Source organism: Emydura macquarii, unplaced genomic scaffold, assembly GCF_026122565.2.
Source record: "Emydura macquarii macquarii isolate MOO-44397 ecotype Brisbane River unplaced genomic scaffold, CSIRO-AGI_Emac_v2 contig_18, whole genome shotgun sequence".
NCBI classification, from domain to species: Eukaryota; Metazoa; Chordata; order Testudines; family Chelidae; genus Emydura; species Emydura macquarii.
Genome location: NW_027130155.1, coordinates 5,901,701 through 5,926,604, shown reverse-complemented (window position 1 = coordinate 5,926,604; position 24,904 = coordinate 5,901,701). Strand labels below are relative to the sequence as shown.

Genomic DNA, 24,904 nt, shown 5'->3' with positions numbered 1-24,904 from the left:
CTTTTTTGTTTCCCCTCTCACAGGAGTCTGCAGAAACTGGCGGTGCTACGGGGTCACAGGTTTTCTCTGGTTTTGGTATCAGGCATCCTGTGTGCCAGAAACAGAGACGAGACAGAAACTGTGGCAGTACTGCAGGGGAGGGGGTCACAGGTTTCGACACTGGGCATCTTATGTGCCAGAACCAGAGACAGGTCACAAACTCTGCCAGACAGAGTTTTTGGCACTACATTCCACAGGCACAGGTCTGTGTTCCCAGCCTCGCTAGGCTCGAGTGAGTGGTACAGCCATATCCAGATTTAACCGCTGGCCCCGGCAAGAAGGTGTCGGGCCGGACAGAGTGTGATTCAGGTATCGCTGCATTGCGACACACCCAGGGCTGGGCTGCAGAACAGCTCTGCAGGGGTGTAGGGAAACACTCTCAATGCTGCTACTAATTCATCATTTCCTTAGTTGGCACATTTAGGGTTTGATGATCCCATAAAGCATCCTCGACTCCCACTGAGAAGGTTAAACGAGTCCAGACAGTGCTTTACACCCGCCCAGTGCCAAGCTCTGTACAAGGCTTCATCAATGAAGAACTAAATATTAACTAGCTTCAAACATTGTTAATATGTAACTCCGGTTTAACGTGTGGTGTGCAGCTCTGCTTCACCTCTAACTTTCATTTGACTGAAAGTTATTCAAAAGGAAAACGAGAGAATAAAGCAACTAATGTTTATTTGTGGGTGCCCTATGTCCTCTTCTGCCTGTGGCTCACACAAGATTCCCATCACTGGCAGATTCTGTTCGGGAAGAAGTACATTGAGGAAATGGCCTGTAGATGCTGTGTTAAATATTTACAAATTTAGTTTAAAACTCACCCGTTCATAGATATTTTTTCCCCATAGAGTTTTTGACAAATCTGAAGGGATAGGGTTTGCTTATCCCTAAATCTACTCTCACCTCTGAAAAGGGCAGTAGTAAAACAATCAGCCAAATGTTCTTTATCAAAATGTATTTGCTTGTTTCTTTTGTCTAATTTTAAACTTTTGGAAATATTAATAAACAGAAAATAATATTCCAAATGAAAATGTTTCCAACTAGTTGGAGAGGCTGCGGGATGAATAGGAGAGTAATCCTTTTTGTTTTTGTTTAAAGTTTGCCACTTGTACTACAGGGTAGGAACTGTAGAAAACCCTATGATAGATTGATTGCAGGTATCTGAAAAAATTATATAAGCAAAATAGATCAGATTTTGATTTTACAGATGCTCTACAATGATAGTATGGATCTTTATGGCTTTTTGTTTATTGATGACACTGTAATTCCAATAAATGCAGTCTAGTACAATACAACCACAACAGGGCCAATTCTTTCATGTGACAGTGGACAAACTGCCACAGATTTAAATGGGAGGATAAGCAGATCCTACATTCGTAGTTAAAAGGTGACTAATGGGTTTTAAGTACAAGTATGTAAATGTACAGCATTGAAAATAAAGTTATTATATGCTAATACATGTCAAAAGAAGATATGTAAGTAAAATGGAAATATAAAGATTGTAATCATTTTTATTTTTACAATTCTGCACAAAAATATTTTTTGTATGTGTAGTTCATGTTTACATTGATTGAGAATACTGAGAATTCAAAATCACAAGCACTATACAATCAGTTGCTAGACCAAAAATGTATTCAAATTGTGAATTTAATAGCTCACCTGCTCATTTTTTATCTCATAGGAGTGAGAGGGGCAGAGGAGAAATACACAGGAAGACTCACGCACTCATTGTCACACCTATTTCCCACAGAACCAGTGGAAATACTATCTCAGGGCACATCTGCACTGTAACTTCTCCTGTGTGGATGCTGCGGGCACGGACTAAAAGGTTCCCATAGTCCTGTCTGAAGAGGACTATGTTAATGCAAACAAGAAACCTTTTAGTTTGTGCCCACAACATCCACAAGGGGGAGTTACAGCACAGCACATCGGTGTCCACTGCTCTTTATTACACGCCCCCACCCCTCAGTCTGAACTGTGAAGCCGTCTAGGCATGCCATCAGACATGATTTTATATTTCAGGAAAGATTTTTGTAGATGGCCCTAAGTTGATGGAAGAATTCTTCTGTTGACCTAGCTACTGCCTTTCAGGGAGGTGGATTAACTATGCGGGTGGCAGAACCCCTCCCATTGCTGTAATGAATTTCTACACTGATGCGCTACATCAGTGCAGCTGTTGTAGCATTTCAAGTGTAGACAAGTCCTTACAAACACTCCTGTTCCTCACACATTTATTGCACATAGGATTAGTCCCTTGAGTTCAGTGGACTACACATATTAAAAGTAAGATTTGGCAGAGTGAGGACCTTAATAAATATCTCAATGGGAGAGAGAAAGAAAGTATGCAAGGGAGAAAAGATAGATTTGCAGATGAGACTTAAAAAGGGAGAGATTCAATGAGGTAGAGAGACACAGCAAGTTGTTCTGGATGGCAGAAGCTGCAGAGGTTTTAATCAAAGTCATTTTGAAACTCTTTCAAAGATATGAGCGGAAGGTCTTTAAACCCTTAGGGGGTTCTGGAGGATGAAGTTTGATAGCATACATTAGAGGTTCAATGGGAGATTCTCACAGGTTCTGCTTAGCACACTAAAGCTTAGCCTAGGTGATCTAATTTTTCTGTCTCATAGGGGTGCTACACAATGCTGAAAACCTTTGGTTTGCATCACACTAATCTAATAAATCATTCTTTTTCCCTTTTGCATGTTACATTTAGTTTTTGAGGATTATTTGTGTCACATGATCTACTCTTTATTCTCTTTAGAGCTACAGAGATCAAACATCTGTGAGTAACAAAGCCCATAACATCCAGTAATGATTTATACATTATCTTCATGTAATGTATTACTTCTTAATATACCTTCATTAACTGTATCTGTATACTATTTCAGCAGAAAAAAATGGAATTTAGGATGCTTGTTGAACAGGACCTCATTGATACTGTTAGAGGATTCAAACATAGGCTGTCTTTCCAAACTACAGATTACGGGAAACATTCAATATGAAATCAGGCCTTTATTAGTATCCAGGTTTGCAGACACTCTTCTTAGCTAGGGTTCTTGCAATTCCCAGTTGTTGAAGCCATGTTTTCTCTTTAAATGCACTGCAAGACAAGTGACAGGACAAATTAACTATTTCCTTACATATATTGGGTCTGATTCTCCACTTTTTGCAGAGGCAAAACTTCCATTGTCTTGACTAGGTATTTTGCCCAAGTAAGGAATGCAAGATCAAATTCATAATGTACATTTCTTCTCTTGAATAGCCTGATTATCAGTTTGACTGTGCACAATTCGTTGTCTAATTTGTGTGTACAGTACTATGATTGTGTGTGTCAAATAGTAGTGTGCACAAATTAGGCACACAAATGCTCACAGGCAACTTAGAAAATCAGTTAAATGTCTGGGAGATAACAGTGTGTGTATCATAGATTTTATGCAAGGATAAATTAAAAACAGTTTTACATTAATCTTTTATCTACAGTATCTGTGCATCCAGTATTATTATTGTGGTAACTCCAAGAACCTCAGTTACAAAATATATTTTAAAGCATTTATCATATTACAGTATTACTTGTCCAAGATAGACACATATATTGTCAGTACTACATGATTAATATATTTATTTATATTTATAATTTATATATATAATGTATATTAATTAATATATTTTATACTGCAATCCTCAAGGATTATTTAATTGTATTGCTCAAAACAAAACAAACAGTTTTGATACACCATATGTCCAAAGTCTGAATCAGCAGATTGATTTACACAATGTGTACACTACTGTTTTGGTAACAGAATATGTCTGTGGCCCTGATCATGTCCTTCAGATTCATGCATCAATCTCCCCTGCTAGAGCAGGGATCAGTGGCACCTACAACTGTATGCACGTTACACAGAGTGCTATTACTGACAGCAGCGAGGCGGAATAGCATTGGCCATCTCACTGACCGCTCAGGTCATAACAGCAGAGGGAGGATTGCTACAGGGACTAAACTGAGCGATTGGTGTTGCGACCGGGTGCATGGGCATTGCAGTGCCATTCAGGTTTGGTCTCATGTCATGACAGAGGGGACACAGGGCCAAAGCTGAGTGACACTGCAACTCCCTTGCAGCAGGTTGCAATGCCATTTACTCAGTTTATCCCCCTCCCCATCATGACAGAGGACCGGTGGGGGCCAAACCTGAGTAGGCAATGGAGTGGCCAGTTCTGCTTCTCTTCACTGGTACTGTAGAATTGGCTCCTGAACCAGGGCTTCCCACAACCTGACTGGCTTCACCCTGCTTCCAGCAGCCTGTGTCCACTCTGACAGATGGGGAATTACATTGCACCTGTCAGGCCGGGCTGAAATATGGAGGCCCAGCATGTTGCTCAGTTTAGCAGCTGCAGCAGATATGGCTCTACAAGGATTAATTGTGCATACCATGTGAAAAGTGTTTGGTGCCCCTGACCGGAATGTAGGGAAAATACCTTGTCACATTCATGCACCACAGAGTTTACTGGGAAAAGTTATTACTTTCCCAGGTGGCGCTGTCTTTTCCAATGGACCCGTTTGTGCCAAGGAACTGCCCCTTTAAGGGGGATTACTTGGGGGCAGCCTTGGCCAGGAAAAGTCTTGTTTGTGCATTTCCACTGAAGTGAGGAGGAGGCACAGGGAGATCTGGATTTGGAGGTGGAGCAGCCAGTCATTCCAAAGGCAAGGCAACCCTTCCTCTCCCAACAATTAATAGGGAACTCCAAAGAAATCCATGTGGAGTGTTCCTCCTTCTATAGCTCTACCATTGCTTTTACCACATAAGAATGTCCACACTGGGTCAGACCAAAGGTCCATCTAGCGCAGTATCCTGTCATCTGACTGTGGCCAGTGTCAGATGCTTCAGAGTGAGTGAGCAGAACAGGGCAATTTACCGAGTGATCCCGTCATCCAGTCCCAGCTTCTAGCAGTCAGAGATTTAGGGACACCAGAACATAGGGAAGGAGGTTGATTTGACCATAGCGTGCCACATTACTACTTGGGAATGGCAATTAGAATAATAGAAACATAGAAATGTAGGACTGGAAGGGAGCACAGTAGGTTATCTAGTCCAGTCTCCTGCATTGAGGCAGGACTAAGTATTAACTAGACCATCCTTGACAAGTATTTGTCTAACCTGTTCTTACAAACTTCCAATGATGGAGATTCCACAACCTCTCTAGCTAATTTGTTCTAGTGCATAACTACCTTTACAGGTAGGAAGTTTTTCCTGATGTCTAATCTAAATCTCCCTTGCTGCAATTTAAACCCATTACTTCTTGTCTTGTCCTCAGTGATTAAGGAGAACAATTTTTCACTCTCCTCTTTTTAACAACCTTTTATGTACTTGAAGACTGTTATCATGTTCCCCCTCAGTCTTCTCCAGACTAAACAAATCCATTTTTTTCAATCTTTCCTTGTAGGTCATGTTTTCTAGACCTTTAGTCATTTTTGTTGCTCCTCTCTGGACTTTCTCCAACTTGTCCACATCTTTCCTGAAGCGTGGTGCCCAGAACTTGACCCAATACTCCAGTTGAGACCTTATCAGTGGTGAGTAGAGTGGAAGAATTACTTCTCATGTCTTACAACACTCCTCCTGCTAATACATCCAGAATGATGTTTGCTTTTTTTGCAACACTATTATATTGCTGACTCATATTTAGTTTGTGATCCACTACAACCCCCAGATTCTTTTCTGCAGTACTTGTTCCTAGGCAGTCATTTCTCATGTTGTATTTGTGCAACTGATTACTCCTTGCTAAATGTAGCATTTACTTCAGACCATTGCTCCAATTTGTGCAGATCCTCCAAAGCACTTGTAACCCCTCCCAGCTTGGTATCATCCACATACTTTGTAAGTATATTCTCTCTACCATTATCCAAATAATTTATGAAGACATTTGAATAGAACTGGACCTAGGACAGATTCCTGTGGGATGCCTCTCAATATGCCCTTCCAGCTCGATTGTGAACCATTGATAACTACTCTCTGCGTATGGTTTTCCAGTCAGTTGTGCACCCACCTCATAGATTCATCTAGCCTATATTTCTTAGTTTGTTTGTGAGGTCATGTGAGCCAGTATCAAAAGCCTTACTAAAGTTGAGATATACAGTATTGTCTTTCCTTTGTGACTGAGTAATGGGCCTATCCTATTCTTGATCTTCTCTTGCTTCTCCTGTATTTATAAAATGCTTTCTTGCCACCCTTTATATCTCTAGCTAGTTTAATCTCGTTTTGTGCCTTGGCCTTTCTAACTTTGTCCCTACATGCTTGTGTTGTTTTTAATATTCATCCTTTGTAATTTGTAATTACCACCTAACAGCAATCCCTTTTTTTCTGAACATATACTGAATCTGCGACTGCAAGCTGCTGGGCATCTGCTGAGAGATGCTGAGCACCCTCAACTCTCAGAAAACCAGCATGCTCAATACCTCTCAAAAGATGCCCCACACCCTGCAAGATTGAGTCCAATTATCATAGAGGTTCTCAAACTGTGGGTCACACCCCAATTGCATATGGGGTTGTGGTGTTCCCTAGTATGTGGAGGATGCCATTTTGCTCCGCACAGCGCAACCTCACATATACAGTATGTACAAGGTCACGATGCATGGATGATGCCATTTTGCTCTACTAACTGGCATCCTCTGCACAATGTGACCTTGCGCATACCATATGTGCGAGGTCACACTGTGCGGAGGACACCATTTTGTAGAGCAAAATGGTGTCCTCCATGTGGCATGACCTCACATGTATGGGGTATACGAGATCATACTATGTGGAGAATGCCATTTTGCTCTTCAAAATGGCATCCTACATGATGTCTGAGGTCCCAGGAGAAAATACTTAATTAAAATGGGGTCAAGCCAGCAAGAAGTTTGGGAACCCCTGAATTATCACGTAGTGGAAATGGACTCAAACTTAGCACTGACTCTCTTCACGCTTTTCAATGTTTCCATTTGCACCTTGGAATCATACATTTCTCATCTCTCTGTCTTTTAACCATAAAAAAAATCTGACAGATTCTTCCTGCCACCTATTACTAACAGCAATTCAAAATCATCTGTTTTTCTTGACATTGTTTTGCCCTTTAACAGCCCACTTTCTTCCCCTGGGAGCAAAGGAGTCCCCCCTCCTCCCAATAGCTTGATTCTTAAAATTAAAAGGGAAAATACAGTGTGCCAAATCCTGAGTTCCTCACTCAATATTTACTGAGACCAATTCCTACTGACTGAATAAACATTAACGCCCTGATTCATCAAGACACATAAGCCAGTGAGGAGTCCCTTTGAAGCCAATGGTGCTTAAAGTTAGGCATGTACTTAATTCCTTCATATAGGTCCAAATTCTGAGGTCTTCACTTAGGTGCAGATTCAAGAAGGTACTTATTTTTCCTTAAGTGTCTTATTAACTTCCTCAGCATAATTTACGCCACCCCCCCTCTGATTGTTCATGTTTATATTCCTAGAAATGTATAGTACTTCCTTACTCATAATTTACTGTGTTACCTAGTTCTTCTGCATTTGTTGTTTAAGAATTTTTTCAGCCTTCTCTGCAGCTTCCTATTTATACTTCTAGACTCAAGGGCATTGTTTAAATGCAAGGACTGTGGTCAACTAAAGATGTTCTTCCTTCAACTATTAGTCTCAGGGTACATCTTTACTGACGGCGGCAAACTTGCCACCATCAGATCAATCTGTCTGGATCGATTGAGCAGTCAGTGAAGACCCGTTCAATTGATCTGGAAGTCGACTCGTTAAAACCACCCCCTCAAGTGGCACAGCGCAGCAAAGATGCCGCATAGAAGAGGCGTTACAAAGTCAATAGGAATTATGCAAGCTTCTCAGTGTAGCTTGCATCATTCCCGTAGACTGCCGCTGAATTTGAAGGTAAGTGTAGTCCAGGCCTCAGTACGAGGCCTCAATCGTAACTAATGTGTATGCTAATAACTGCTACCAGTAGGTGGCAGTAATCCTTCATTAAAGATAGCCTACAAAAATTTCCTGCAAATATTTGTATGCAGCGTTATTGTAACTGTGTGGGTCCCAGGATATTAGAGAGACAAGGTGAGTGAGGACCTTTATACACCTTGGATTCATTACTTACAGTAAAGAAAGAAAAAAATTCTGGAGGGAAAAATACCATTCTTTTATTGGACCAACTTCTGGTAATGAGAGAGACAAGCATTCAATAGGGACCATTCACATAATCCCTCAGAGTATATGCTAACTATTTAGGCCTTGTCTACACTTAAGGAGGAGCAGAAGCAGGAACTAGACCAGGCTTGTGCTTTCATGGTGAAATTGACAAGAATGACAATCCCATCTCTGATGTACGGGGACGCAGTGTCCATATTGACACGGCATTACCCTAACTAAGCCGACAAAAGCCCTGCACCTCTCGTTGAGGTGGTTTTATTTTGTCAAAAAAACAGGTCAGTTTTGTCAGCAGGGGGTTGACTGCAGTGTGTACACCACCTTTGTTTTGAAGACCAAAGCTGACTTTGGTCAACAAAACTCTCTAGTGTAGACCAGGCCTTAGGGTAAATTATCTGTTCGACCTTGTAATTATCTGTGATATTCTAAGGGTATGTCTACACTAGAAATGTAAATTGACCTATATTAGGTTGACTTACAGTGGTTCACGTCCACACTACCCTCCTTGGGTCGGTGGTGCGTGTCCTCCCCAGGAGCACTTCCACCAAACTAAGGGGGCAGTGTGAGCAGCTGAGAGGCCACCCCCACTCCCTGTTCCCTGCTGGAAGCAGGGGAAGCTGCCTGCAGCTTTTCGCCCCCAGGAATTGGGATCCAGTTGCCCCGGTTTCTCACTCCCCACCAGGAGCCGGGCAGCCTTGAGAATTTTACAGCTCAGGAAGCTCTCTCAGCTTTTCTCCCTGGCTCCCAGCCAGGAGTGGGGGGACAAGCCGCCCAGGCTTTTTGCCCCCGCTTCTAGCCAGGAGCCCGGTCCAGCTGCCTGGGCTTCTCGCCCCAGCTCCCAGCCAGGAGTAGGGGCCATTCCAAAGGATGGTCCGTGATGTTTGGTCCAATAAAAGATATTACCTCATCTCTCTTGTCTCTGCAAATATCTGTTATTTGTAACTTCCGAAGAAAGAGCAGATTATAATTCATCAATCCATGATTAAAGAATCTCAGTGACCAGTTGTAACATCACACACACAAAATACAGCTTTAAAAAACCTGATATTTTTTGGAGCAGCTTATACATATTTTGGTTCCTTTTCTTATGCATTTTAATAACAAGGGCAAAACCATACTGTAAATCAAATCTCATTATTATATATAGAAAATACAGTTACTTACCTGTGTCGTAACAGTTGTTCTTCAACATGTGGTTGCAAACATGTATTCCACAATCCACCCTCCATCCCCACTGCATCAGTCTGGGTCAGTGCGAAGGAACTCAGAGGGGTTGAGGCACCGCTGCCCTTATATAGCCCAGGGTGGGTCACGCGGCAAAGGGTGTGAGCATCATCCCTACAGGCACTGCTAGGAGAATTTCTCCAGCTTTGGTGCACTGGGCGCATGCAAACCTGAGAGGAATACATGTCTGCAGCCACTCAAAGAAGAATGTATCTTGTATTGTCAGCCCAGGTTGCCAGCTTCATGGACTGCATAAAGAATGGGCATTATCCCTCCAGAAATTTTTTTCTTCCTTTACTGTAATTAATGAACCCAAGATTTATAAAATCCAGCTATAAACACCTGGGAGAGGCATAAATAAAGAAGGAAAACAAAAGAGAATACCATACCTGGCAATAGCTAAGCAGTAGATTGCATTATCTCTTGGAGTTCTCCCACAGTGTTCTGAGAAAGACTCAGAGAAGGAGTTTAAGAGCAATTTAGCATTAGGTGTTGAATAGTAGAAAGGACGGCATGAATTCCTGAGGCTAGAAATAGGGGGCAGAGGAACTTTAATTAAACACATATTTTGGTCCATGCTCTCATCTTTCCTAGGCTGAGCGGCCTTCTTTTTAGTATTCTTCTTTTGGTGAAGTCTGTGTATGTTAGATAGCTTATTTGCATCTTCCAAAGGAGGTAATTTAAGCTTTATTGCTTTTTGGTTCCCTTTTGTAATTGTCAAGGGACATGAATCTTTCTCTCGTGGAATTTGATCAGTTAGGTTTGGTAACTTGTAGTCCTTATTGCCTGCTGCCTTGATCCTGCCTTTGGAAGTCATTTTCGGCTTTGTGAAGCCATCCACGATAATAATGTCCCCCACTCGTGTTCTGAAGACTGCAGCCTGATTAAGCCATTTCATGGTAAGGCTGTGACTCTGAGCCCTAAGCAACCACTGCTTTAATTTAATGTAGATCTTCATGGGAAGTGAAAAATTAGGATAAGAAACCACTGACCACATTTTGGTAACTAAATATAGCACACAATCCTTATGTTTGTGTTTGATGCATATGTTCAGTGGAATTTGCCCTGCTGGATTTTGGCACTCTAGGCACAACACACTATAATTGACAAAGGCCTTTAGTATCATTAGTTGGCCTGCTTCTGCAGCTGCATGAACTGGACATTTAGTTACATCTGGATGATGTGTTTCCTGACACCATTCTCGGTAGGGATGAACACCCACTGCCTCATTGGGTCTTACACCCTGTTTCAGGATCCATGCCGTGAGCTCAAGGTGGCCAAAAAATGCTGCCATGTAAAGAGCCACCCTCTTTTGGTATCTGACAAAAGACACATGCACAAAATAAATTAACTAAAAAAGACTAAAGAAATCCAACATCATATAAGCATTAGAAAAAATACTACCATTCAAAATTATTTATATTTCTCTGCAGAATGACAGCACAAAAATATCCAGCCAAACATATACCAAGATATGTTTGTACATCTCATAATTTTGTGCTCTAATGAGCTAGTTTAGACAATACGGTCCCGATATGAATAAGTAATTTGTACCTTTGTTAAAAGGGCTTAGCCACTGTTGATCATATATGTTATTCACAAATGAAGACAGAGGCATACACTGCTTTTACAATCTGAGGAGAGAGGATTTTAAGATGGCCCAGTAGAGGTATTGCGAGTGAAGAAGGATTTTCATAAAGTGAAACAAGATTTACTGTTTACACAAGGTAGGGAGTTTCACATCCACATGACATTAAAAATGTGGGATGATGAGTACACAAGATCTTTAAAGGACAGTGAAAAAATAGTACAAGTATTTCAAAGACAAATGGATGGACATTTTAAAAAGGGGGAGGAGGAGAGATTAAATGATATAACTACAAAATGGCTAATTCTTATCTAACAAATCCTTATGTTCTGTGTGTCCTTGTTCTTGATAAAGAGTAGAAATCATTCACTGTGCAAAGTCACTGCTACTAAATATTCTTTGGTTCATTTTTCTATCACCACAATCTAGGTATGGAGTAATATTGACAGTGAGCTACTATCTCATATACTGTAATCCATATTACAATTTTCATCATTATATTACCATCTTTCACTACACTTCCACTGATAGAGAACTACTCTATTCTAGCTTAATACTCCATTCAAGTCTGTTATTCATACATTGTTCTTTTATATCCTATAGTGCATTAATAATTAGATACCACAAAAGGGCACTGTGCTTAGAATGCCCAGACTTAAAGGAAACAGATTAAATTCAGATGAGATATTGCCATCTGTTGGAAAGTAGTACAACTTGTAATAAAAAAATGGTGGGGTGTACTACTGTTTCTGACAGCAGTAAGATATTTGAACTCGGGGCAGACTCTGTAGTATGAAAGCACTGTCAATTCATCATTCCCAAATCTATAGCTTCAAGTCATTTGTTAGCTAGCATCCAGTACAAAAAGACAGCATTTGTTTATATTTCTGACACTTTACATTCTGGGTTTTAATTTAGTAAATTAAATTTTTAGACTCTTGTGCTCTACTCCTGTACTAACCTCATAGGATGGAGAAACAGAGGGCCCAAAAAACTTGATACAGTCTAATTCCACAAGGTATGTAGCCATGTGCTAAACATTGTGCCACATTATCATGCAGTGCTGTGATTACTTAGAGGGGGGAAAGGGTTGACATACTATATTTCATTTAGAATAAATCTTACTGTGTTATGTCATGTGTGAAGATTTTTCACAGTCATATGATCTTCTTTATCCAGTTAGAGCAGCAATAGAATGCTTTTCCCTTGCACTGATAATATCTGGGACCCTTCCTCTCCTTTGCATCTCTCACCAAAGCTATGCCCTGCAACACAATCTAACTATACTGTAAGGAATATGTGTTGAGATTTATTAAGGCGGCAATAAATATGGCATAGGCTTGCAAAATCACCAAGAAAATGTATTAGCTCAGTCTCAAAATCTACCTGGTCCCCTTTACCATAACAACTTAAAACTAATTATATTTTACTTGCCTAGGAAAAAATCATTCCAGGTGAATGGGCAAGTAGAATTTTGCAAGGCAAGTATAAACAACGTTTCATTGCAAGAACAGTTTATTAAAAACAATAGTGAAGAAGTGATGGTGACCTTTAGGGCAGCCTTCAGAAATGTCATTACAATTTCTAAATGTCCAAGTAAAAGTGGTATTTTAAAATACATTCACTCCTGTTGTAAAATAAAAACCTGATCCACAGCCAAGTAAGATCAATATGGATCAGGTTCCAAATTACTAAAATGGCAGCTGGTATATTTTTCATGTTATGAGGGTATTTTTGCTATAGTCCCTTAGGAGATATTTCAGTTGCTTGAATAGCACCTTACACTAGAATACTGAAGTCAACTGGAAGTTAAATCCAATATGTAATTGATTTTCAAAAGGCATTGTTAGGGAATGGAGATGCTTCGGCTGGAGAACTTAAAATGGGGAGAAAAACCTAATGCAATTAGTTACCGTACTTGAGTACTGGTTCTTCATCAGACAGAAAGTGTTGGACTGTATGCTTGTTTCCTAAGAGGCACCCAGTCAAGAATTCTTTCCATCCATCCCACACGTCCAGGCGAAGTGTTGTTCCTGCCAACAGTGAGGTGCAATCACTTAGCTTGGTTCCAGTTTTGTTATTTTTGCCATTTATAAATGTCTAAACATCCCAGTTTGCATATAAATGATATTTGTCTGCAACCTATTTGCTGGAATTTGTGTACACCACAACCCTCTGCCGGAGGGAATGTCAGGTCTCACCTGTGAGGAACTTGTCCTCTAGTGGCTGGCCAAAAAAGAGAATGTAAGTCCCCTAATACTGCAAACTTACCAAACTACCAAACAAACTGAAAAAGTACTAGTTTTGGCTAGTGTGTATTTTAAAAAGGGGATGTTTGTAGTCTGTTGCACACAGATGGGATATTGATTGATTACTTGGTCTGAAATAGTCTGAATTCTGGTGACCTTCCAGGCATGTAGCAAAAACTGTCTATTGGAAGGGGCTTTAGAGAGGGTTGGGGGTAAGTTCTCAGAATGACGGGAGGATGGGAGAAGGCTGAAATGAGCTTTATATAGCTGGCTGGCTTGTTGAGTTGTGTTATAGTTCCTGTCTGAAGGTTTGTTTTTTAATGCCACTGGAGGTATTATGATATTGTCAATGTAATTGAGTGTCAGGGCACTAGTGCTTGTGTATAGGTGTCTTTTTTTTATTTAAATTAAAACAAATAAATAAATGGAAAGTAAAAGAGGACCTTGAGATTTGCTACTAACAATCCACTATAATTTGATATTCACATTTTAAACACAGTCACAGACCCAACTTCCTGTTAAAGATTCAGGGCAGTGAAGTTCAGCGGGAATTTCCTGTTCTAGGAAGTATTGTAATTAAAACTACCAGTAGGGGGCATTAAAAATACTGTGGGTTCACTCCTGATCATGGACATCACACCCAATGGTTTCTGGGGGTACAACTGGGTCCAGGGTTAAAATTGCTAGTATCAGATAGGCTGTGAGATTCTAAATTTAATCCTTTAGAGCTTGTTCCTTGCAGGCTGCTTTTGTTTTCACACCTAAACTCTACTGAGTTATGGGAGTGTTAAAGTAGTGTGAGAACAGACAGGTCCCACATACAAACCCCCACATCTGCAATGACTACAACAGCAGTTGTGAATGCATCAGGACTGCAGAACTGGGCCTCTGGGCTTTGGATCTTTAAAGTGTTTCTGTTCTGGTTTGGAATGTTACTGGGGATATACCGGGTTCAGGACTATTTACCCAATGCCCACACTCAAGATAGTACAGTTAATGATCAGATCACCTAGCTCATTATTTCACTGGTTCAGTTTCTGTATGTATATTGTTGACCAAGTCCTTGGGCTTTTTTTCTGAACAGTTTTATAAGCAGTTTACATTTAGTTTGGCCTCTGGTGAATGTTTATTTGTGTAATATAAATGGTGTCAGATGTATGTTTGACCAACAATTATCTAGCTTTTGTAAATATATTCCTAGAAACCAAACATAGCTTGCTTGTTGTAAGTTTGTGTTTTGTCTGGGTTCTCTTATATTCATTCGCTTTCTTGGCATTGTTTTAATATTGTGGTTTTGAAGCCAAATCTACCATTACCCTTCACATTGTGTAGTCATCCACATCAGTGCAAACTCAAGTAGGTGTAAAACATTACCAGATCATAATGGTAGCATTCACACCCATGTTGCACTAATTTTATACTGGTATAAATTGATTATACAAGATGCACAATTGGGCCCTAGGTCTGTATTTCATATTCACTCTCCAGACTTAGACAAGATAGGACTATGGTGTGTTTAAGTCTACATTAATGTCTAGTTTATTCCATACTTTTATCCACAAACTTAAATTTTCTACTTCAGGGAAAAAACAAACCCCTGTTCTAACCTGCTGCTTTTTAGAAGACAAAAAAAGTTATGGGTGTGTGTGTGTAAATTCTTCCCTTACATCAGCACCGATTCAGCAAATATTTAAACATGTTCCTCACTTTAAACAAGTGAGTAGTCCCATTGAAGTCTATTGCACTTCCACCAAAGTCAGTGGGTTTGTATGGAGTAGACATGAGGGAAGAAATTATGCCCTTATCTGTACTATTGGTTTTCATCCATAGTTATACAGGTTCTGTGTGATTAATTTTATTTTTTTACCTTTCTCACCAATGGGTAAACCAAGAAACAGAGAGGCCAAGTGCTATGCTCAAGGCCACATAGTGGCTTGTTGGCAAATCCAGAAATAGAGCCTAGGAGCCTTGGCTTCCAACCAACTTCTCTAACCACTAGTGGCTCAGAAGTGCAGTATGGGTTTCTTTTGTGCACCGTTCATTTTTTGTCTCTCCACCTGCCTTCCACATTGTTTTATTTTGGAGGGCATCATATGGCTCAAAATGTTTGGTTTTTTTAAATACTGAGATTTGCATTAGAAAAGTCTCAGTCTGTAAATAATATCATTAACATTAATACTTTCCAAGTTTCCCTAAATATAAACATTCCTTCAATACAGAAAGCTGACAAAGTTATAGACACGTGTTGAGTAAACATTGCTCTATTTAGCAGCTAGTCTATATAAAACCATCTTATACCTATATCTAACTGGTAATCGTTCAGTGTGTTGCAGTCATAAATCTCCCTGCACTTTGGAGTCCTGAGACAATAAACACTATTTGGAAAGCCACATTTCTGGGTTACCAGGGTTTTCAAAAGGGACACCTTTGTAGCAAGAAAATAAATACTCCCCTTAATGGGAACTTTTTCTTGGGTTACAGCATTGTATACATAGAAGGCTGGCTTGTCTTCTTCCTAAAAGCAAAAATAATAATGATGTAAATACTCCAGCAACAGTGCTCTTGTAAACTGTGCCTATAGTTTAGGAACACTGTTCTTACACATCTAGGGATCTACTGTCCTTTTTGCTTGAGCGTGGTCCAGTGGATATAGCAGGAGACTTGGTTCTATTACCAATTATCCCTCATACTGGCTTCTTGACCTTCATCCAGTCGTTAAGGGCCCAAACAAGCAAGGTATAGAGCGCCTCTTGTGAGGTGTTAAACAACAAAAGCTCTTTTTGACATCAGTGAGACTTTAGGGCACTCATCTCTTGAGAGGTTGTTAACACCTTGGAGGAGTGGGCCCTGAACTCCTCTGTGCTTCAGTTCACTCATCTATAACATTGATATAATAATATTTATTTTACAGGGATGTTGTGAGTCTTAGCTATTTCAGATGTGTAAAATGCTTTCAGATGAAAGTCATTAGCATACCTTTTTACTTCATTTATAACATTTCCAAGGTAGTGTCTGTCTATATTTTATGACTTGTACATGGTCACTGCTTAAAAATGTAAACCGTATTCTGCACATTAGTTCACCCCATTAACTTCAGGTGAGTAGCATCTATGTAAGTTAGAGCAGAATTTGGCTCTGTTAGTGAAAATACTATTTGACTGTTAACATGAATAGAAGTTACTGCACTGAGGTGCAATACGGGAATATCCCATTGGAATCAGAGAAGCACAAGAAACTTCACTGAATATAGGAGGCCAATAGGAGAAATAGTGAGATGGTACAGACTGCAAAACCATCAAGAATCAGCTATGGATGACATTCAGCTTTGCATCTGTTTCATGAGATCTGAAGAGTCTGGTTTTCTCAGTGCCTGGCCATGACTGAGTCTTGGATGAAAGACAGCTGGCTGAAGCTTAATTTGAATAAGACAAAGTCATGCTGGTTCACTAAAAAGAGGAGATGGCAGAGAGAATATCTGCTCCATCAGCGCCTTTTGTTACTACAATTTACAATCTAGAAGTCCTATAGGATCTTTGGCCGCTTTTGGATGTTCATATAAAAAATATCCACCATGGTTGCTTTTGTTATCTCTGTGCTTGACTAAGTGGTTGTGACCCTTCCTATCAGATCAAGGCCTTGTCAAAAGCCTGTGATTTTGTCCTCTCCAGATTGGCTTACTGTATTGCATTCTTTATGGTGCTATACCTGAAGATAAAGCAATCAACATTTTATGAATTTCAAATTTTCAGTTAACATTTTTGTATTTCTCAAGCAGCACTACCACTCACATTTCAGCTAGCAGAATAAGGCTGGTTGGCTGTCTACATGGTGATATTTCAGCCCTTCATAGTTTGGATTTTGTGTCCCTTATTATTTCTGTAGTGTCACTGGCATGCTTGACACGTCGGACTTGTTTTCTCTAGAAAATGTTATTAATTTGACATTACTGTTAAGAGTAGCATTAGATGACAGTGATGGCCATGACTGATCAGTTACTGTAGATCAGGACAAATTGGACTCAGCTAGTTAATAAATTATAGTTAAGCCCTGTCCCAGCTCTGGTCTACACTGATTAGTCAGTCTTAGTCAGCATTGTGTCAGCTGTCTCAGCTCTTCAAAATCATGTTCAAACCACATACAATTTTCTAGTGAAGGACATCTTCATGAGATCAGCTGTCTCCATATGTTTCATTCCAGCAGCTATCAGCTGAGACACAATTCCTAGATTTGCCTGGGAGTTTGGTGACAGAACATTTATTGGATGAAGGCTTTCAGCTCTGGAATTCATGGCACCATTTGTTCCAACAAAGCCAGAATTTGGGAACCTTCATGTGCAAAGCCTATCTATTATGCAAGCTTTTTCTAAGGGGGTGGATTAAGTGGATAGGGTCTCAGTTTTGGTGAATTGGGAAACCAATTACTGTTCCTGATGCCATGTCATTTTGCATATATTTTGTAAATGTTAAGTATTGATTGTTGATGAGTCTAGTGTTTTATGATAGGTATTTGTGAAATGCATGTAAATTCTGAATCCTAAAGAGAGTCACATGTTTAAGGCCCACTCCTGGGAGGTATTGAGCATCTCAAGCAAAATGTTGTGGCCTCTCAATTTATTGACTCTCTGGAGGTGGTCACTGCCTTGCAGCATTGGACAGTGACTATACAGATTTACCAAAGCAGGTGCTGCTTTGTGGTTTAAAGAGTCAATTTTAAAAAGAATTCCAACCACCAAATCTCTGCCTCTTGTGAAGAAAAAGCATACACACAGCATCCAACATGCATACAGATCAAGGACTTAATTAAATTCAGTTTCTCTTTCTTCCCGAGAAACAGCAACAACAACAAAGCTAGAAGTTACTAGAACCAGAAGACTTGGAGTAAACAAGCAGTTAAGTTTGTCAAAGACTTCTGAACATTGCAGTCATTTTGCCTCACTGTTCCACTCCTTGTTTTTATGCTCTGCAGCCCTAGTGATGCTGTGCCAGGAGCAGGAATAATTCTGGCCAACTAACCCTATGATAGAGCGTGGAGAAATAATCAAGGCTAAAAAATGTTCTTTATTGTTTATGGACTAAGGGAGCTAAGCTATCTTCAGGATCTTTCCCTATTTATGTAACAACCTTGGTGAGAAGCCAGGCTTGTTATAGTGCACAGAAGCTGCTGCCTTGCAACAGCCCATCCCATTAATTACTGCACTTGCTTTACAGTTTGCAGCTAATCCAAAAAAGCCTACTCAAAAAGAGACAGTCTTCCCTGTGTGTATGAAACAAAAATCCAGACTACATTACTGTTGTGTACTTTTATCCTGTTTCTACAATACTTTGTTTTCCCCCATTTTTTTTTTTTTTTAAATACCATCAGCACTTACCTCCCCCTTCTGACAAAAAATAGAAGGTTAAATTGTGGCTGGTCCTGCACAGATGAGCTTGTGGGAAGAAGAGCACAGGGACCCTGTTCTCCCTCTTTCAAGCACTCCTGCAGGAAGCTGTTGAAAATCAACTGAAGCCTACGGCCCTGAAACTCAGGTCTGGCTGAACAGGGCTTGGCATAGGACTTGGGGTAGTGGGGATCATAGGTGGTTGAATACCAACTTTACACCCCTCAATCCTGAGGCTAGCCAGTGTCTGGTTTTACCTGCAGAGCTGTTCTAAGTTGTGCTGGCTGCTAAGGATTTACTGCTCCCTCCGCATGGCCACACTGCTGCTCCACTAGGAGCTGCAATAACGTGATGTGGGGTAGCGACTCTGGCACTTCACCTGTTTAAATCAGCATTAGCAGTCCAAAGAAATGGAGCAGGGCCCAGGATCTTGTCTGATTAATGCAGGACTTTTGGGTAACCCCCACAGCAGTGGTAACATGGACATGATAACTTCTATGGAGGGGTAAGTGCACAGAGTACTTTAATGAAGTATCCGAGAAGACCCTATATCTTTATAGACTGGAAGGGTAGTTAGGAGCTCATGGCACAAAACCCACAATAATACCACCCTAGACAGAATAAGAGTGTTCCTCATGATGGATGTAAACAGCCAAAGTTATTACAGACATTAACTGTGACGAACAGAAATAGCCGTTTCGGGTTAAGATTTAAGACTAGCCGCAAAGGTCTTGTGCAAAGCCTGTCACCAAATTAAACAGTCTTTTGTGTGCAAAGGGTAAACCACTCTTCCTTCCAGTCAGAGTGCAAAATCTTCCAGGAGGAGGAGTTGTATTTTCTTTAAAATAAAGGCAGCAATCAGCCTGCTCAGAAAATTAAGGAAAATGACCTATTATGGGATTTGGGAGAGGAAGAAGACAGAGAAGAAAAAGGTTATATGGGACATACAGACTCTGAAGTGCCCTGTATAAATAATCTTTTATACCTTCTTTGACAGAAGTATTTCCTGTTTTTCTTGTAGCTGGAAACAATCCAGTCAAAATATTGTTTAAAAATAAATGTAGGTGATGGCAATTGGTAATTAGGTCACTTTTCTGTCCTTAGGTCCATGTGTGCAACAGCACTGTAAAAGGAGGACCTTGTGGTTAAAACACAGGACTGAGAGTCAGACAATCTCGATTGTATTTCTGGCTGTACCCAAGTTCCCTGGAAATCTCTCTTAACTTCCATGCCTCTGTTACCCAACATATAATATGGAGAGAACACTTATAACAATAACTAATTATACCTGGTTTGCAGGGGTGCTAGGAGACTATATTCATTACTGCTCAACCAATGGTTTGAGATCCTCAGATAAGTGCACTGTAGAAGTGCAAAATATTATTTATTGACTTTGAGATTGTAAGTGAAGACAGAATTTGTCATAGGCAGCCCAATTTTCAAAACTGGGCACCCCAAATTAGATGTCTAAATATAGTTTTAATAGCCTGTATAATCACTGATGTGTCTGAACCAGGCATATCTTAAAAGGAACAATTTAGACAGCTAGTTACAGGTCTAGGTGTCAAAATTTAGAGAACCTGGCTTGAAAATTATGCCATGTTTTCCTTAGTTATATATTAAGGATACAGTTATTTTACCAAACCATACCAGCAGGAGTTGCTATTGTATTTTGTGACATCTTTTGCATTGCTTGTTTCCTTTAATAGTGTTGGCATAGAGCTGTAATACAAAACTAGGAGTTTTCCCCCTGAAATTCTAACTCCTTCCCATATATTCCAGCAAAAGAGAGATCTTTTCTATACACAGCAAGAAAAGCCCAGGTTATTTCAATACAGATGCACTTTGAAAGCAAGATGAAATCATGTGTTCTACTTCCTTAGACTGAAGGAAGAAAAGATTTTCCAGTTACAGCAGTATTGCAAAGTAAGATTTTGGTGATCTGAATGTTTGCATCATATATGCCCCTTTTAGACAGTACAATGCAGGGAGCAACTGTTGGATTTTTTTTTTCCTTTTTCACATTTCACACATAAACTGAAATAAAACTAGTTCTTCATATACAGTTTTATCCTGAATTTGACTGAGGCTGGAGGCAGGGTCGAAGCAAGGCAGTTTCCACTTTCTATGGCACAGTCCCCTTCTATCACACCAGATTTCCATGCAAAAATCCAGCAGGAAATTTATACAGCTGGGAGCTTTCTTAACTCCCACTCATGTCCTCTGCAGCTGCTACTAAGCAGGTACAGGGGCAACCAGGCAGTGACAACATATTTCCTCGTGGAGTTGTGTTATCAGAGTAGAGGGAGGCCAGTAGAACCACATAAAAAGTGAGCCATCCACATGAATGAGTTCCTGCCACTGTGGAGAGGGAGATGGGGGAGAGCCCTTTCCTGCAGGTTCAGTGAATCCACAGAATCAAGAGGCCTTACTCCACAGATCTCCAAGCCTCCCCCTCTCCACCTTCCCGATCCTTTCCCTTTCAGGGGTAGATGAAACTCTGCAAGGGAACATTGTAGTTCCCTGGTCCTCTCCCACAATATTCTCAGTGGCAAGGAGGGAGCCAAAAAACCTTTATGGTAATTTATAATGAATGATCATTCTTCTTAGAATAATGCCTCTAAAATTAACTCAGAATGCTTGGTTCTCACTAGATAAAGGTGGTCAGATCTGGGATAGGCTTTGATTAGTCTTTACCGTTCATCTTAGAGACCCAATAAATGACAGGGCTCATCTTTGGATTTAATGGTCCCAAAATCTCAATAGCTGTTTTTGAGATTTCAGCCCAAAATGGTGAAAATCTCAGGAGATCAGCTGCTTATGAGATTTCAGTCATCTCGAATGCTGGCAACCTTGCAAGTTTAGACCTTTGAATGGCGAGCATGTCTCACAAGAGTTTGGCCACAGCTGAACCATAAATGGAAAAATGGTTCATTCTGATTTAGGAGCCAATCCAGAACCAAAATCATTGGGGTAGGATTGGAGCCAAGGATTGGAATATGATCCCCACCATCTAAAATTCAAAGAGGTTCAGATTCAAGGTTCCAGTTGTGGCCTCTCTCTATTATCAATGGTATTACAAAGACTATACTATGTACTGTACTTAAAACTCACTGCACTTAGCTTACTGGATGCCTGCACAAGTGGGAGTAGGGAGACTAGTGCTTTTTTCTATTTAATTCAGGTCACCTTTAGCTTTTTTACACCTCATGAAGTAGAAGCAGCAACTGACTGCCAAGGCATGTATTCAGCACAGGAAAAATGACAGATCAGGATCTAAAGGGAATTTGTGATCATAGATACTGAGGGAAGGAACGGATCTGGGAGTACTAGAAATATATGACGGACAAGATGGGAATCCTCCTAAATCTGTTGCCCACAGTGGGAAATGGGTATTGTGCTGTATCAAACAGGCTTTTTCTTTCCCATTTGTAAAGGTCTTTCATTCCCCAAGTTCAATTTCTGTAGAGATACCCTTTAAAAGACATTTTTACAATCTTCAAAGTTCCATGTAAATAAATGTAAGCCCAAGCATTCTTGTTACCATAACAACTTTATAAACTCATTCTTTGAAGGTAAGGGTGGCTACTCTTTGAGGTCAGATACTTTTTACTGCTCCTTAGTGATATTAAATTTAGCATAGGCTCTAGAAGGAGAACCAAGAAACAGACAGAATTTATGGACAATTTAAGATTATCTGTTTTTTAATCATACTGTACCTTAACAACACATTTAATAGTTGAGGAAACTGATATCCCTACATCAGCAAGGATCCAGTTGTCCTTCAATATTGCTCCTGCATAAATCAACTCCAAATAACGTCTGCCTTGTTTATCTTCAGAGAGTGGAATGTGGAAATAATCCTAAAATGAATAATAAATTGTGAAAAGTGTGTCTATGCAGCAGTGATTGCTACCCAGAACAAATCTGCATTCATTATTGGTGTTATATATATTACAGTAGTGCCTCATTGGTCTCTTATTATGTGCTGTGCACGCAGGTAGTAAGAAACTGCCCTTTGCCCCACAGGATTTACAGTCTGAGTAAAGTGTTTTAAGAACATACAACTTTATATTTTTTGGTTTTGGAAAGAAAATGGTGTTGAGATCCAACACTTTGATTTAGATAGGTATATTTTTTGCTTATAAGTTACAAATATTCTGTGTGTATAGGAAGCTAAATAACATCATGAAGTTTTGCTGCTACAAATGAGTACATCTGATACATTACAAATGACACAGAGCTAACGCAAAAACATACAGGCTGGGGCCTTCCTGCTGGGAAGTGATGAAAGCTCAAGTTTTCCCAAGTGGCCTCTGCTTTTGATTACCTCGTATGTTTGGTGCCCAACTGTAGACGTCTAGACTACCAGCTTCAAACTTCGGTGCCTAAAATATATATTTAGGTACCTAAATTAGATGTCAGGTGGGATTTCCTTAAGATCTCAGTATTGGCCTAACTGATCCCACTGAAGTAAAAATCTTCTATTGACTTCAGTGGGAGAAGAGTTAGACCAAATTGAGTGCTTTTGAAAATCTCACCCCATATGTTCACAGCTGGCATCAAAACTTGAAGCCATCAAAATTAGAGGCCATTTTCTAAAGCATGGGCCTGACTGACTTTGTGCAAGAACTCTGGACTCTTTCCTTAACAGGATGAATGTGACATTCATAATGCTTCTCCTCACTGTGCCTAAGTAAATGCATGAAACAATGTAGGGTTAATTCAGACAATCCAGCCAAACCTACAGCCACAAGGACTCCTCAATCACAGGAGTCTCTCCTCACAAGGAACAAGTGGAAATGTTAGTATGATATGTTTTCCAGTGCCATGTAATGTACAAGCTGCTGCACATGTATCTGGAGCTCGGTGGTGATAATCTGAGACCTCTGGGAAATCAGAAGGTTTCTTTCTTTTAATCACAGACTTGACTGGGGTATCTCATAGGGTCTTCCTTCCTCCAGTTGCTCACATGAATTTGAAAACCCTTCCCTGCACTGGTGGTGGTGGAGCTAATCAGATTTCACATAAAATCATGGGACTTTTCAGTGGTTAAAAAATATGCCTTTGTAGGGAGACCAAGACTTGTCTGAATCAGCTCTGACACAATGCCACTGAGCCAGTAAGCCATCATTAAAAGTAAACAACTCTCAAAACTCAAGTGAGATTTATGTACCCACTTTTAATATTTTTGCCAAGTCCAGAATATGCCACATATCAGCACCAGATGATGATGCGCAGATCATGAGCAGATGAAGTACCTGGACATGTTCTAAAAGAAGTGAATGTTATCTATCTTCTGAAACTTCACAAGGTAAGAGTTTGTTTCTGAATATTTGACTGGCAAAGAATAAGGGCCAAATTTTTATGTTGTAACATAAGAGGACTATAAAGCTGGTGGATCCGACCAGGAAGGGATTCCATCCCACCTGTGCAGTACAGCCCTTACTGGGGACACAGCCAGGGAGAAAGAGATTTGTAGCCAGTGTGCTACTAAACTCTTGAATATTCTCACCTGTGGGAAATGCCCCTTGAGATTGGTTCTTGACAGCCAAATGCAAGTAGCCCTGAGATTGCTCTAACTTTCAGCAGGAGCCTGGCTATTGTAATGGTAGTATAATGCCAGCTTGCCTACTATCCCCGTCTTTCATATCGCAACAAGCAGACCTTGACTGATCCTGAAAATCAGACAGCAATAGTCTCAGAAACCTTATGCAGAGATCAGGGATAGGCAAGCAAAAGACATATAAAATGAACTCCCTTACATTGGAATAGGGAATACTATGTAGTATACATTTATATTATACATGTACTTAGCTATAAGCTAAACATATCAAAATTAAACAGAATTAGCTTGATAATTAGTTAAGCACCTACCTTTATCATCAGTTTTACAGCTTGCACAGTTTGGTCTGATGAAATGTCAAAAGGTTCACAAAATCCTTCAAAAGCTATAAAAATCCTCATCTTTCACAATGCTGCTAAAAACTGCTAGGAAACCTAACACAACACATGCGTTGCAAAGTTCATATCTACAATTAATGACAAAAGATAAAAACAAAAAACCGCAAAATCCATACCACAACAAGCCAGAAAAGACTACAAACATCCAACCTAAATGCAAAGAGTTTCTTGCATTGCCAGGAAATGTCCTGCAGTAACAGGTATTGCTGACAGCGAGATACACTGTACTGAATGTGTTTCTCTAGCTCAGCTGAATTGGGAGATGGAGATTATTACCCCACCCACGTGCTCAA

At 40.1% G+C, this 24,904-nt stretch overlaps 1 protein-coding gene across 1 annotated transcript; it reads right to left on the bottom strand.

Moving 5' to 3' along the window:
* Positions 1 to 1,287: 1,287 nt before the first annotated feature.
* ANKUB1 (ankyrin repeat and ubiquitin domain containing 1) lies at positions 1,288 to 24,904 on the bottom strand. Its single transcript, XM_067553447.1, has 6 exons — positions 24,525 to 24,904; positions 22,367 to 22,510; positions 15,569 to 15,785; positions 12,940 to 13,054; positions 9,823 to 10,752; positions 1,288 to 3,139 (listed from the first exon to the last, which is right to left on the bottom strand). The coding sequence occupies exons 1-6, from the start codon at positions 24,612 to 24,614 to the stop codon at positions 3,055 to 3,057; spliced, it is 1,581 nt and encodes a 526-aa protein (XP_067409548.1). The 5' UTR covers positions 24,615 to 24,904; the 3' UTR covers positions 1,288 to 3,054.